This window comes from Scyliorhinus canicula, chromosome 25, assembly GCF_902713615.1.
Source record: "Scyliorhinus canicula chromosome 25, sScyCan1.1, whole genome shotgun sequence".
NCBI lineage: Eukaryota > Metazoa > Chordata > Chondrichthyes > Carcharhiniformes > Scyliorhinidae > Scyliorhinus > Scyliorhinus canicula.
Genome location: NC_052170.1, coordinates 12,315,190 through 12,330,343, shown reverse-complemented (window position 1 = coordinate 12,330,343; position 15,154 = coordinate 12,315,190). Strand labels below are relative to the sequence as shown.

The window sequence follows — 15,154 nt, the reverse complement described above, 5'->3', positions numbered from 1 at the left end:
AGCACAGAACAGGGCGGCGGAAAGATTTTGATAAAGCTGCAATAGCCCTATTTTCTTGGCGGGATTTAAAAAAAACTTACGAATAAATATCCTGATCAATCGATAACAAATCGTAGGCCATCGCCTGGAGGGTCAGCTCGTGCAGAATTGGTGACACAGCGTCGTAGCCCCGGTCGACTATCAGCAGCTGCGAACGCGACTTTTCAGGACCCTAGGCAAAAGATCGGAGGCTTGAGTGGAAAAGAACTATCAGCACCAACATGAAGGCCTTTTGGCTCACCTTGATTCATCTATCCAAAACAGAATCCCATTCTAGGCAATGACGCGGGTTCACAATTGCATTGCATGAATCCTACTGAGCGTCCTTACGGCTTACAGAGAAATGGCATTAGGCTCAGAATTATTGGTTTCAGCAATAATAACAGCAGCAAACCAACACCACAAAACGTGTAACCACCAATAGTCCACTTCTCTGCCAGAGAGCTTCAGAAATTGTAAAATTTGGATGAAGTTTACAATTGAAGTGCAGGATCTTTTGGACAAGTTAGTGTGGGCACTGAGGGTTACCAGCACACCCAACTGAAATCCTGCAGGCAGCATTGAGAGAGCAAGTGGGACTCGAGAAACAATTCCCAGAAAGCAGGACTATTTCGAGCAAGATGGATTACACAAGAATTGCTTTGCACTAAGGATTGCTAATTATATGAAATGAGAAAAATAAAGCCAGTTTTTGTACACGGAGAGTTGAATGGAATTCAAATTGATATACACATACAGATTAAGATGGGTTTCGATTAAAAAAATGAAATTCAAATTGTATATTTTTTCTGAGTCAACATTACATCAGCAAAAGGCTATTTGTGGTAGAATACTGTCCTTACAGGTTGGAGAAGTGACTGTGTTTTGCAATGCTCAAAACTTCCAGGTGGAGGGTGCTGTTCCACAGTAAATCATTGATGCAACATTCAATCTCTACCAAATTCATTTACTCACCTTTACTTCCATTTAAGCTAAATGATTTGGTTGGTGAATCCTAAACCTGGGCACAGTCTCGGGACAAGGGGCTGATCAATTAGCATTGATGTGAGAAATTACTTCACTCAGAACGGTTGTGAATCTTTGGAATTCTTTACCTCAAGAGGATTGTGGATGCTCCAGTGTTGAATATTTTTAAGGCGGACAGACAAAATTTTGGGGGAATCCAGGAATATGAGGAGCCGGGTGTAAGAGGGGAGTTGGGGGGGGGGGGGAAGAGAAGAGAAAAGAAAACAGAGATAGAGTTCAAGCCCCAAATCAGCCCTGATCGCTTTGCATGCCGGTGCAGGTTCGATCGGCCGTATGGTCTACACCTGCTCCAATTTCTTGCGTTCTGTGCTTCGAATAGGTTAGAGGCCTCAGCAGGCAGGAATCTGCTTTACTGAAATCCAAAAGTATTTTACTTATATTAATTTAAAATGGAAGCTGAGGAAAACAAAGAATTGTGTGCACTTCTCGAAAGCACTAAAGCCTGACTTTTCCCCCTGTTGTAGGTTGGCAATAAAATGTAAAATGTAAAACATAAACACTTCTACCATAAATGTCTTTACTAGATTGGAAACCACCAGATCCAAGGAATGCACCTTTGGAAATACCAGATGTTTGTGAAAGGAGACGATAGCGTATGTAAACTGGATGTTAAATTTAGCAGAAGCAGGCAGTGGAAATAAGTTACATATGATAATAGATAAAGTAGAAAATAGTTTTCAAGGTGTAATAGCTGCAATCTATACCCCCGATACGATTAACCAGAGTTGTGTAGGTACACACGTTTTTCCCCAGGCATAGATTAGGTCAATATTTACCTCCAGATATACAGTCTTGCTACGTTAACAACATTAAATATCCAACCAACCAAGCGTGTGAAGGCTTCAAACTTGAAGATTTACATCTCTACAAGTCTGAACTGCCTCTTCCATTTCACACTGCAACTCAAACCCACATTTCCTCAGGTGTAAACCTACACGCTGAACCAAGATCGGTCTAAAATACTTTGTACTGGTCAAATTTAGAAACTTTCAGTAGAACCCAAATGCAAACAACAATTTTCCTTCTTTTCTCCACCTGCTATTCAAACACCAGGTGGAGCTATGTGAATGTTTTTAAATGTTCACGTTTAAATAGGTTAGTAAATCTGGGAGTTTGTTTGGCGAAGGTTTTTGAAAAAAGGTATGACTGCATTAACAATATGCACATGGGAATTAATCAATATAGGAATACACTCCCCACACCTCTGATTTTTACTGTCCGCCCCATAAAATCATAGAATTCCTAAAGTGCTGAAGGAGGCCATTTGGTCCATCGAGTCAACACCGACCCTCTGAAAGAGCACCCACTCCTCACTCTATCCCCATAACGCAACCTATACTTTTTTTTTGGACACCAAGGGGCAAATTAGCGTGGCCAATCTACATATCTTTGGATTGTGGGAGGAAACTCACAGAAATACGGGGGGGAAAAGTGCAAACTTCACAGTCACTGGAGGCCGCAATTAAACCCGGGTCCCTGGCACTGTGAGGCAGCAGTGCGAACCACTGTGCCGCCCCCAAAATGTGGATTTCCTCACTGAAGATGGATTCTGAACATTTACTTTACATAGCACATTAGGAGTGCCTCAAACAGGAAATGCTACCTGGCCATTTCAAAAAGTAACAAAGTACTAGAAAACCTGCTTTGTTTTTATTGGGGGGTGGTGGGTAAAGTTAGAAGAGAATGTTGGCTGATGGATAAATATTGGCCAGAAGACCATGGGGGAACAATTCACCTGTTTTGCTGTGTGTAGTACACCGCTGTTGCCGTCAGACTGGAATTGACTGGGAAACGCCCACCCCCAGTTAAATCATTTCTAACCTTACACAGACTGCCGACCAAATAGACTTTGGTTTGCTGGATAATACTGTACACCACTGTCTGTGCATCCTGCCTCAAGTCCCACCCCATCTCCAACTGACTGACACTGCATTTGCTCCCTTACAACCTCTCACTGTAATATCATGGCACACTAGCTTGTTAGGCAGTGGGGAGTCATCTAGCTTCAAAAATACAAGAGTTCCAGCCACCCCATGATTCTGTAATGTCACCAAACACAATAGCCTTTGAGGAGTTAGATGGTCAGTACTAAGAATCAATGCAAAGGACCACAAAAAAAACATTAAAAGAAATAACCCCAAGGTGAGTGAACCACAATATATTTTGTCATCCATTACAGATGAAACATTTAAAAAAAATGTTTTGATTCTTTAGGAAATGAAAATGAACAAAAGGATCTGATATAGGTGGACAGGACTTGGGCTTTAATAGGAGGGGAATTGTCTACGCAACTACTTCCCAGCTGGGCCACAGCAGAGAACGACAGTTTCTCCAAAAAGAGAAGGCAACACACTGAATACACACTCTGCAGAACTAGTTCCTGGGTGAGGCCCAGTTCAGAAAACACTGACACAAACATACAAACTTACAAGTTATTCTTTCTGGATGTGTGGGAAGCAGCGGAGTGCTGAAGGGCTTAGGCCAGTGATAAAGCCAAACGGCTGAGCGAATGGTTGCACGTCCACAGCCCACCCATAGTCGGCATACAATGGCACCCAGGCGATTGCCCCGAAATACTGCTTTCAGTATTCATCACCAGAAGCCTGCTGAAACCTCATCATTAACAGGTGTATCATCATTTCTGGATGCAGCAAGATCGGTATATGATCATCATCAAGAAGTTAGGAAAATTTTGGGACAACAGAAATAAAACTACCCAACGGTGTAACACTACCATCTGCCATGAGAGATGCTGGCCAATGCATCTGGAAAGTAACTTCAAATCTTTCTCAACACTATATTCAATCAAACACAACATGCGGGTCAGTGATTAACAACCATGTCAGCTATAAAGTTATGAATCTAATTAATTAGTTAGCTACATCCTCACTAACTCTTCCTTTTACATAACATTGAGCTAAATACATAAACATTCGAGCAACAGCCAATACGTGGTCATTTATGAGATACTTTCTTCTGTGCCTGGGGTATGGGATAAATTACAACCAGTACTTGGGTTGGTTTTGGACAGAGTTGCTCGATTATGTGTTCTGATCCAGGGAGCAGTTTTGGTAGAGCTCAGCGTCATTTTTTGACCTCTGAACACTACACGATTTTAATGTCTTTAAATCTCATTTAACTGTTGACACACAAGTGTCCAGTTGCCGCAGGGCTCGAAGCTTCAAACAAAGTCTTGAGCAAATAATCTGGGGTGGCAGCTCAACGTGCATTGCCCAGTGACAGTGCTGCCTTGTTAGAGGTGCCAGCTTTCAGATGAGATGTTGGACTGAGGCCTTTTTTTGCCTATTCAAGTGGAGGCAATGTATCCAATGTCACTATCTGATGAAGAGCAAGAAGCTCTCCTCGTATCCTGGCCAACATTTATTCTTAACCAATCATTAGTACAGACTAACTGGTCATTCATCCCCATTTTGGCTTTTGGACTGAGCAAAACAGTTCCGACTATACTTCAAAATGAATTCATTGATCGTGAAGCTCTTTGGGACACAGCCCAAGGATACTATATAAATGCAAATTATTTTTAATTAATGTTGAACATTTTATTATTGGAGTTAATATGACCTTGTAGAAACATCACCTTTTGCACCCTTCCTGTTAATTGATCTTTTTCTCCCTCGATGTCTTAAATGTCTACTCTGACCCAGGGAATTGAAAAAGATAAATTATGTCGAAGCATCCACGACATTAAGCAGCACATTTTAAGTAAATGCCTTTTCTTCTATTCAGCCGATAGTCCTTTGCACATTCGTCACAGAATGCCCAACTTGAAAGTCCAAAATGGTTGAAGTACACAGCTGTCAGTTTTGCAACAAAGAGGGAATGCTTTGCAAAACGTGCAAGTTGATACCACTTTCATTTAACAAGCATGTATAAAGCTATTACCAAGAACGGCTTGCTGGACAAAAAAAAATACTCGCACGGCAACATCCACAGAAATAAATGCATGGCTATTTACCCTTGGCTGAAATGTAGTGATTGTTCATATTCTGGAAGAAAAGAACAGGAAACTGGAAATGGACAAGGAAGAAGGAAGGAACAGAAGGAAAAAAAAGAAGAAAAAAACAGTTTAAAAGAAGTAAAAAAGAAACACTATAACACAGACCGATAGAGAGCAGGCCTCATCATGTTCACTTCATGGTCTTTCCAGAGCCTTTCACTTGCACACACACTTGTACATCCCCTTGTGTGTAAAATTTAAGTCTACTTTTAAAAAACTACCAGCTGATTTCCTGAGGTATTGGTCGCGGGTAGTCCGGAGCATGACTGCAATGTTTCACTGTTCACGTGCTCCAGCACTGATTAATTGCTCTGTTTGGGCCATTCTGGGTAACTGAGACAGACCAGTAATTACAACAATGTTCAGCCTTCCGGTCACTACCCTAGTTTTCTTTCATTCATGAAAAGATTATTTTCCAGCTGTAACAAAGTGTTCAATTTACACCCATCGATGTTAAAAAAAAAAGAAGAGACTAACATTCTCAAAGTTGGGAGTTAAGTCATGTTGGCTCATTATCAAAGGTCAATTATTCATGTTAGGATTTTGCAGCAACAGCCGAGAATGGAGAAAGGAACAAAATCAGAAGTCAAGTAAATTTTCAGGAAGTAAGACCCAAATCTTAAGGAAGGGGGGAAAGACCGCAAGACCATAAAGACATTAAAGACCATAAAGAATTAGGCCACTTGGCCCATCAAGTCTGCTCCGCCATTCAATCATGGCTGATATTTTCTCATCCCCATTCTCCGGTCTTCTCCCCATAACCCCTGATCCCCTTATTGATCAAGAACCTATCTATCTCTGTCTTAAAGAACAAAACCAATTACTCCTGTCCACTGGAGAGTGCCGACTCTTGTTAGGCAACAGTGTGCAGGTTGACAGACCTCTGCTAAGTGGCCATTCTTCACCTGGCAACCACGATACTGGAGTACTGGCAGACTACTCAACCTCAGAGGGCATCACGCAAGAATCCCAGAATCCAATTCTGTTGGTACGGTAATATCCATCCGTTTTGAACATGTATTGCTTTCCATGTATTGCTGGAAAGCAAGTTATTATTGGCAAGAGCCTTGGCTGCTTTTCCACCTCCTGGGTTTGGAGGGCAGCAGAAGGGAAGGAGACCGGGGACCCCCAAGGAGTTCCCAAAACTAGATATTATGAGGAGCACAGGGTAAGTTGAGGAGGGAATGTAAACTTTTAGGCATAAGATATTTAATTTTTTTAATTCTGCCTTGCCCTCCTGATATAGGTATTCGATTTCTGGGAACTGTTTAATTGCAACTATCAGACAGAGGCTGTAGGTTAAATCTCATGGACAGTGGATACAGGAACGATCATTGGTGGCAAATGCAAGTCAGCGTAACCTGGCACAGGGTCAAAAGGTGTACAATTTAGTACGACAGCTTTGCACTGATCTATTTAATCATTTAAAAATTTGGTTTAGAAAAGAATTGCAAACTACAGCTGTATCTGATGGAAAACCTCTTGGCTCAGAGCAACCGCTGAATCTGCATCGGTGGCAAAAGCACGGAATTTAGAATCACAGCCAAAAGCAGAAATTGCAATTTCATTCATGTTCTGAGTCAATGGCTTTGCACTGCTAGCTCACCTTCTACATGTGAAAATACAGCAACGCCCTCTCAGTGGGTTGCTCCGTTAAGGTTATTAATACACCTCGTGACTCTTCCCCTTTTCCTCTACCATCAGTCCCACTACTTAAAACGGCAGCAACGAGGCATCTCCCAACCACAAACTCATGCTTCGGTACACAGAGCTTTTAAAGCAGTTTTAGGTAGTACTTCAGAAAGAAAATCATACCCGGATCCCACGAGGATTTAACTCATCACCAACTTTAAAAGCTAACCATGTCCCAAAAGAATAGTAGCATCCCACAGATTAGTGCAAGGACTATTCAAGTACCAGGTCTTGCCTTGAAGACCGATTTTCAAGTATTCCTTTAAACGTCATAATGTTGTTGGTCAGCCAGGAATTCCCCCTTCCCCCCCCCCCCAAAAAAACCCACAGTGTTGTTAATTTCACAAATGAGTTCAGCAGAATGACTGAAGTTAAAAAGTGACCAAGTGGATAAATGACAAGAGTAAAATAAGTCAGTGATGATATTACTCACCTCCCCCATACTGGGATTATCAGCCTTGTATGCATTCAGCTTGTCATGAATTAGATTTGCCAATGTTGAATTGAGTTCTGAACCCCTAGAAACACAACATGGTAAAATTCACACCTCAAATTATATGCTTTGTCTTATTTTAGGACTAAGTTTCAATTTCTGGTGCACTCCATAAGGAAATCATTCCAGAGAAATTGTTTTAACGTGCAGTGTCAGCGAACACTCAGGTCAAACAGTGTAGAGCTTTCTCTCCCGTTTCCAAGCTTTAGTGCACATCTCTTTCCCCCATTTACTGCATTAGTGCAAACTCCCTGTGCACAACATATTACCGATTCATACGGAGAGCTTGTGTGCTGTGCGCTTGCAACCACTAGAAGGCAGCGAACAACCACCCAAACTCCATTCCCAACAGGCCTCAGAGGAGTGTGTCACAACATTAGTCTCCTATAAATGCTCCTATAAAAGGGAATTACATAATCAACTGCACTGACAAGCCCTTCAAATTACAGTCTGCAATTGAAAAGGTAGACTATTCTGAAGATAATCTGTTGTATTTATATTTCATGGCACTTGCTTTGTTTAGATTCCGAAGTTTGAGAGAAGAGAGAGTGCAACTACCACTTTTGCGTTTACGTAACAGCTAATGCCTGGAAAAAGCATTTGGCAGAACATGGAGAAAATGCACAGAGCCAAAGAGATTAGACACTTTATTTCCCCAACTTCAGCTGAAAGAGGAAGGAAACAACTTCTAACCACTTCTTCTGCATTAGAGAAACCACCTCCTCTGGCTCCACACATCAACTGCTGAGCCCCTCATTCATAGCTTTTAATCACCCTCAGCTCAACCACTCCGATGCTTTTTGTCAGTATCGACCAGTAGGACTTCAGAGGAGTTGCAATTCATAGAGGTAGGACAGCGAAAAGCCATTCCTTCATTAGTTTAAGTTACAGCATGGCCAATGAGCATCTCAATTCCATCTGTCCCCCGGTCCAATGCCAACCCCAGGTTTTTTCTTTTTTAGGGGAAGAGGAGAGAAGAGTCCAGATTTTCATGGCCCTCGGCCCGTCACGTGGGTATGTCAATAAGGAGAAACCCGTACATTGATCTCTTACTTACTTTCTATATCTCACAGCTGGATACTCCTTCAGTGTTTCACATAGCGTTGCTATCTGTTCAGCCAGTTCCTCCAGCAGGGTACTATTGCCATTTTCAGTGTGAGTGCTGAAGAAGTGATGGAATGATTCTGCTGAATCCAGGGAGAACACCTTGTGGAGATCACACACATACACACAGTCACTGGATGCCAGCATTGGGCACAAAGACTATATCACAGGCAAACACAATGTGAAATAATTATTTTACTCAAAAAAATCAGAAGCAATGAAGATGCACTTTTGACAGAACACAAGTTAAAAAGGTTTTATTAAATTAAAATTTAAAGCAAAAAATATTTGCATCCAGCCCATCAAGTCTGCAGCAACCCTCCAAAAGGGCTCCCTCTTCTAGGCCCTCTCCCCTGCCCTATCCCGGTAACCCCGCCATCAGCCACTCTGAAATTCTCTCTCGTCGCTCCATGTCAAGCAACTTTAATAAGCAGGTTGCCCTAGAAGGCAGCAATGATTGTGGAGCTGCCAGGAATCTTTAAACAATTCGGTCCTGAAAAAGTGGGAGAGCCCTTTGGTCTTAAGAACACGGTTTATTTTATAGACTATTGAACGTGGGTTAGGAAAAGTGCACAACAAAGTACAATTAAACATAAAGGCAAAAAAAAAACAACGGCGGAAGAAAAACAAAAATATAGTTTTTTTCTCTCATTGAAAAACATGTTTCATTTTGAATATGCAGCCTCCGGAATAATTTTATAATTCCTTTTTAAGTTAATTAGCACAATTCTGACCATTTTTAAGCTTTGCAACAGAACTGTAAAGGTATGACAGATTTTCTTTTCATTCACCTTGATTTGTATCACTAATACGGTAAAATTACTCACTTGGGATTCAAGAGGAAGAAAAGACGCGTGAATTTCTTTGAGTGTTTTGACGACTTTTGTGCACCGTGATCTTCCAAGCTCGGTGAACTGTTTCTCTGGGCAAGCTGAGGAGAGCAAGGGTTGGGATTGATTGATGCCCAGGCATACCTTTTCTTATTGAAGATAATCTGTCTTCATAATAGCTAACTTACAAGTAAGGATACATGGACAGTTAGAGAGTTTGCAAGGATGGTGCAACCGCTACTGAACTATTAAATATGAAAAATATATATATTATGGACATCATACTTATCCAAGGTTTCATTTTGTTATACCTTGAAATAAAATCTGCCTTTTAGGTATCTCTCTCATTTCTCTCTGCAACCCACTCTATCCCACAGGCGGAGCACCTCTTGAGCTATGAACAATCGCAGGATGAGGCTAATGTAGAGATCTAATTAGAGGCATGCACCAGTTACCAGGAGTTAAGAAAATATTTGGACAATCATTCCTGGATGTTTCCTGTTGAATGAAAAATCTGTGGGAAACCTAGTACTGTAACTACCTTGCAGCATGGGACATAGGGTCAAAATGTACAATCACCTTAAATTTCAACCCCCCCCCAACCCCAATATCCAAGCTACCACTAGAGGATGAGGACAATACTTGCACGTATCCAAGGAGAGCCAAGGGACGGGGGAAGAAAAACAAAGGGATGAGATGCCATTTTCACAATGTGTACAGACTTAACACAAGTTAATCGGGCTGGAGAACCTCACATCTGGATGACCTGGGCCAAACAGCTACTGTAATGGGAAAATGTCAAAGCAGCCCCCCACTGAATACTGTATGTGAAGTTCACCATATAAAGAATCTAGTTTATATTATAAATTGGGAAGCATGGCAGCAGCTGGGCTGCACAGTGGTTAGCACTACTGCCTCAGCGCCAAGGATCCTGGTTCAATTCCAGCCTCGAGTGTGGAGTTTGCATGTTCTTCCCTTGTGTCTGTGTGGGTTTCCTCGGGGTGCTCACGTTTCCTCCCACAGACCAAAGATGTGCAGGTTAGATTATGGGGGTAGGTTATGGGTAGGGCGGGGTGGATCTTGGTAGAGTGCTCTTTCGGAGGGTCAGTGCACTCGATGGACCGAATGGCCTCCTTCTGCACTTTAGGAGTTCTATGGATTCTTTTGTTTTTTATAAATTTAGATTACCCAATTATTTTTTCCAATTAAGGGGCAATTTAGCACGGCCAATCCACCTACACTGCACATTTTTGGGTTGTGGGGGCGAAACCCTCGCAGACACGGGGAGAATGTGCAAACTCCACACGGACAGTGACCCAGAGCCGGGATCGAACCTGGGACCTCAGCGCCATGAGGCGGTTGTGCTAACCACTAGGCCACCGTGCTGCCCGAGTTCTATGGATTCTTTGCAGTCAACCCAGGAGACTGTCCAGCTTTACAGGTGCCTCACTAGGAGCCATCTACTCTAATCCCGTATGCTGTACCATGACTCCATATCCTTTTCAAATTCTTATCCAATTCCCTTACACGTTAGTTGTTGCCTCAACAGGCACTTGTAGGAGGCTTTCGAATTTCCAATAACCTTATACAATAAATTAAACTACATGTTTCCTGGATCGCAAGCGGAAGTATTGAAAATAGTAGACTCGCCAACATTAAGGGCATTTAAATGGTCATTGGATAAACATATGGATGATAAGGGAATAGCGTAGATGGGCTTTAGAGTGGTTTCACAGGTCGGCGCAACATCGAGGGCCGAAGGGCCTGTACTGCGCTGTAATGTTCTATATATATCCTTCCAAATGCTCTTCCAAAAAGGGTCCAAACCATATATAAACAAATGCACCATTTGGAATGGCACAGATTGCCCCAATCCTCCAGCATCAATTTCTCAGTTGCTATTTGTTCGTTTTTTGAGATTGGGGAACGGAGCAAAACAAATGAACACTTACTATCGATGAAGAATACGTGGGCTGCCTTGTACATGAACATCGGTGTGTCTTTGAAGTCGTTGATCAGGGCTTGCACCGACTGGGGTGGGATAAAAAAAAAAAGAGAATTATCACTTAGGATAAAAAGAAACCAAAAATACACATGCATACTTTGCTCACATTGTAACTTACAACTCCCTTAGATGCAATGAACCCCATTGTTGAACGAGAAGCAGGAGGGAGGTATAGCTTAATGCTTATTGCATTAGACTAGTAACCCAGAGATTGAGTGTTCAAATCCCATTGAGTCATGAAATGGAATTCAATAAATCTGGTAATTGTTTGGGTTGGGGGCTCACTTAGAGACTGTTAACACATTTACAATTCTGGCAAGTTTATTTCTGAAAGGCAAAAACTATTCCAAACCATTGAAATGTCAAAATCATCCCTTTCTTCTGACAGATGCTGACTGTTGTCTATTTCATGCTTTAATTTCAATCATCTTTTAATTTACAACCCAAAATATTAAACTAGTCTTTTCACTGAACAAGTGTAGACTGACATGCAGTGTATTTCCACCATTTTATTTCAGATTGCTCTTTTCATCTGCACTGCAAGATAAATGATCTGCCAAATGGCACCGAATTAAAACTGAGCAGGGAGGGGTGGGGGAAAAGGAGCTGGGAATCCCCAGTGAATCCTGCCTATACCTCACTCCAAATACTTGACTAAGATATTATCCTCATTTTTAAAAAAATGAGGCTTTCTGCGGAAGTGGACAGGCGTCCAGTCAGATTAACCGTTTACAGGGCAATGTTGCATTTCTACCCTGGTAGGGGTGGGTCTTGAGGAGTGTAATGCCCCTTCCCCCTCCCTTTTTATATTTTGTCTAAGAACTGGGCCCCTTCCATTCAACTTGGTCCATGGACAAGACAGTTCCACTGGTGGCAAATCCAGATACTCAGTAAAAAAAACAAGTGGATTGTCACTTCAACCAGGACAAGTAAAATAGCAATTTATATTGCAAAATATTAGCAACATGTTCAAACCTCAAAGTCAGAAGTAGACAAAAATAGTGCAAAAAAAAACTCAGTGGGGAGTTTTTAAACAGTTTCCAGTCAGGATAAGTAAGCAAGATTACTGTACATAATGGAAAAAAATGAACAAGCAGAAGGGGACAACTTTACAAAATTACAAGTTAGCCTGGAATTTACCATTAGTGGAAGTGCAAATCCAATAAAGACCACCCACTCAGGCCCTCCAGCCTAGCCAAACCAGAGAGGTGCACGCAATTCACATTGAGATTTGCACTATCCCAATTCATTTTAAGCACTTGAGAATATTGAAGCTCTTCTACATGAAGGGGTGCTGCAGAGGCTGGAATTTCTGTCGGCAACGACAATCATTAACAAAAAACAGGGGACATCTGGCGACCAGACGACGTTGGAAAACCACATTTGAGGGCCCCACAAGATGCACAGAGACAGATTTTTATTGCTGTCTACCCACAAACAACAAATTTTAACAACTTGAAGCTTAAACAAAAGTAGAAGTAAACATGGGGAATCACGTAGTGTGGATCGATGACTGAAACCCACATACAGGGGAAGTAACCAAAATATAGAAACCTCTGAATACATGCTCTGTAAAAACAGACCACCATTATGTTTCTTTCCGAAGTCTATCAAATGAAAGCTCTAAGATATCAAATAATGCAATCTATATTATTCAGCTTTGATTCCTGTATTGGCGAAATCCCAACGTATCTATATGCTGTATTTGATCCTACACGTTTACAAATAACCTTCAAACTGGTCATAGATATTTAATCATTGCTTGCTTTTCAGAGAAAAATAACTTTTGGGAGAAAGAACTTTTCTGACTGACTGGAAGTGCTTTGGATACTGCAAATTCCAAATACAAGTGGGCTTGAAAACATCTTCAAACCGATCTAACATTGTACTAAATTTCTGTAATAGTGGAGTGAGTTCCTGAGAGGAAGGCCCCACACAGCCAATAGTTCCCAGTTAGCAAATGTGCCAGTATTTGCTAAAAACAGAGTGACTGGCATTTTCTTGTGAGAGAGGATGAGTAGACTGGGTTTGCTCACTGGAGTTTAGAAGAATGAGGGGTGACATTGAGACATAGCGGATTCTCAGGGGGTTTGACAGGGTAGATGCTGAGAGGCTGTTTTCCCTTGTGGGAGAGTCTCGGACCAGAAGGCAGAATCTCAGAGTAAGGGGCCATCCATTTTAGACAGAGATGAGGAGGAATTTCTTCTCTCAAGAAGGCAGTGAATCTGAGGAATTCTATACTTCAGAGGGCTGGAGAGACTGAGTTGTTAAATATGTTCCAAGGTCGAGATACAGATTTTTAAATCAAGTGAGAGAATCGAGGGTTATGGGGATAAGGCCGGAAAGTGGAGTTCAGGATTATCACATCAGATCAGTCATGAACTAATTGAATGGCAGAGCAGATTGATGGAACGAATGGCCGACTTCTGCTCCTCCATCTTATGATCTTTATTGCTCATTCCAAAAATGTTAAAGCTCATTCCAAAAATGTTAAAGCGGATTTACTATTTCATAAATACATTTATATAGTGGCTTTCAGATAGGAAAACATCTCGAGGCACTCTACAGGAGCACCATCAGGTCAAAATGAACAGTCAAAAGAAATAGGATGAGGGGATTTCTAAAAGGTTAGGTCAAAGATGGTTTCAAGAGGAGGAGAAAGAGGTAGGGAGGGATGAGATATAGGTGGGAACTTCAGTCTCATTTGAAGAGTGTGGACTTGCTAGTCTTGGGATTACTGGTTTAATTATGTGGCATAGCCACAAACTGCAGTCTGAGGGCGTCTTTCCTCTGGCTCCAACAGAAGGGCTCGCACAGCAACGCATTATTTATAACCAGGGCTAGCATTTTCCAGTGAAAATGACAAAGATTAACACAGGCTCTGCTATTCCGAGACTACATTTGAAGATCATGTCAATTTTTTACAATTAAAATAAACAGCCAGAGTTTGCTATGGCAGTGTGCAGGAGAATCCCAGAATGTGTTGGGATTGCCCCGGACACGTGAATGTCAAACTTTCCCGTCTGAAATTTGGGCTCAAATCCAGCCCAGACAAAAAAGGATCTATGGCATGCCACTCCTCTGGCCCTTACTTATTCATAATAGTTAAGACAACACCATAAAATAAATCTCTGCCCATTATTTTCCTACAGCTGTAGTGCCAGTTACTTCCGTTTGTTGTATTTTACTCAGAGCAGATGCAAAGTTGTTGGTGGTAATACAGAATGGATGACACAATATAAATAGGGCAAGTTCCACAGCAGTAGCAACCAACATAAAAGGAACCTCTTGCATTTGAATACTGCAGTTGCGATACAAATCAAACCCAGCATTGGATGCCCCAAATCTGGTTACTGGGAGACGAGTGTGGTTTTTCTTCCAATTGGGGTGGTGATGCATTCTTCGGCGATGTAGGAGATTGGCAATTGCAATAGATCGGTTCCACACCCAGTATAAAAATGCAGATTACTAAATGTTATGATAAACACACAACCATAATGAGCCCAGCGGTGAACAGTGTTTATTCTTGCAGCACATGCCTTTTCTGATGGTGTAATCAGATAGATGGCTTCCAAACTGGGGATCGGTTCCCGCCGCTTGTGGATATCTTCAACAACTGCAACAACAAAAAAAAAAAGAGAGAGCAATGTCCTAACAGGATTTCAAATATTACTGTATGATAATTAACACTGCAATACACAGGAGACAGATATCCATCTATGCTAAATATGTGATGCAAGCTCTGAATTCCTTGTACAACCTGGGCCCTAGGCAAGAGGGAGAAAAACAGATCACACACTCAAACTAGGGATGGACAGGGGCAGCATGGTGGCGCAGTGGGTTAGCCCTGCTGCCTGATGGCACCAAGGTCCCAGGTTCGATCCTGGCTCTGGGTCACTGTCCTTGTGGAGTTTGCACATTCTCCCCGTGTTTGCATGGGCTTTGCC

The 15,154-nt window shown here is 41.9% G+C and overlaps 1 protein-coding gene across 1 annotated transcript in view; it reads right to left on the bottom strand.

Annotated features, from left to right (window-relative positions):
• LOC119957005 (syntaxin-binding protein 2-like) overlaps positions 1 to 15,154 on the bottom strand; it is a 94,808-nt gene that overhangs the window by 22,355 nt on the left and 57,299 nt on the right. The window contains exons 6-11 of the mRNA XM_038784588.1: positions 14,747 to 14,823; positions 11,155 to 11,233; positions 9,200 to 9,303; positions 8,326 to 8,474; positions 7,209 to 7,293; positions 81 to 211 (exon numbers count right to left, since the gene is read on the bottom strand). Of these exons, the coding sequence (XP_038640516.1) occupies positions 81 to 211; positions 7,209 to 7,293; positions 8,326 to 8,474; positions 9,200 to 9,303; positions 11,155 to 11,233; positions 14,747 to 14,823 (625 nt within the window). The remainder of the gene's footprint in view (positions 1 to 80; positions 212 to 7,208; positions 7,294 to 8,325; positions 8,475 to 9,199; positions 9,304 to 11,154; positions 11,234 to 14,746; positions 14,824 to 15,154) is intronic.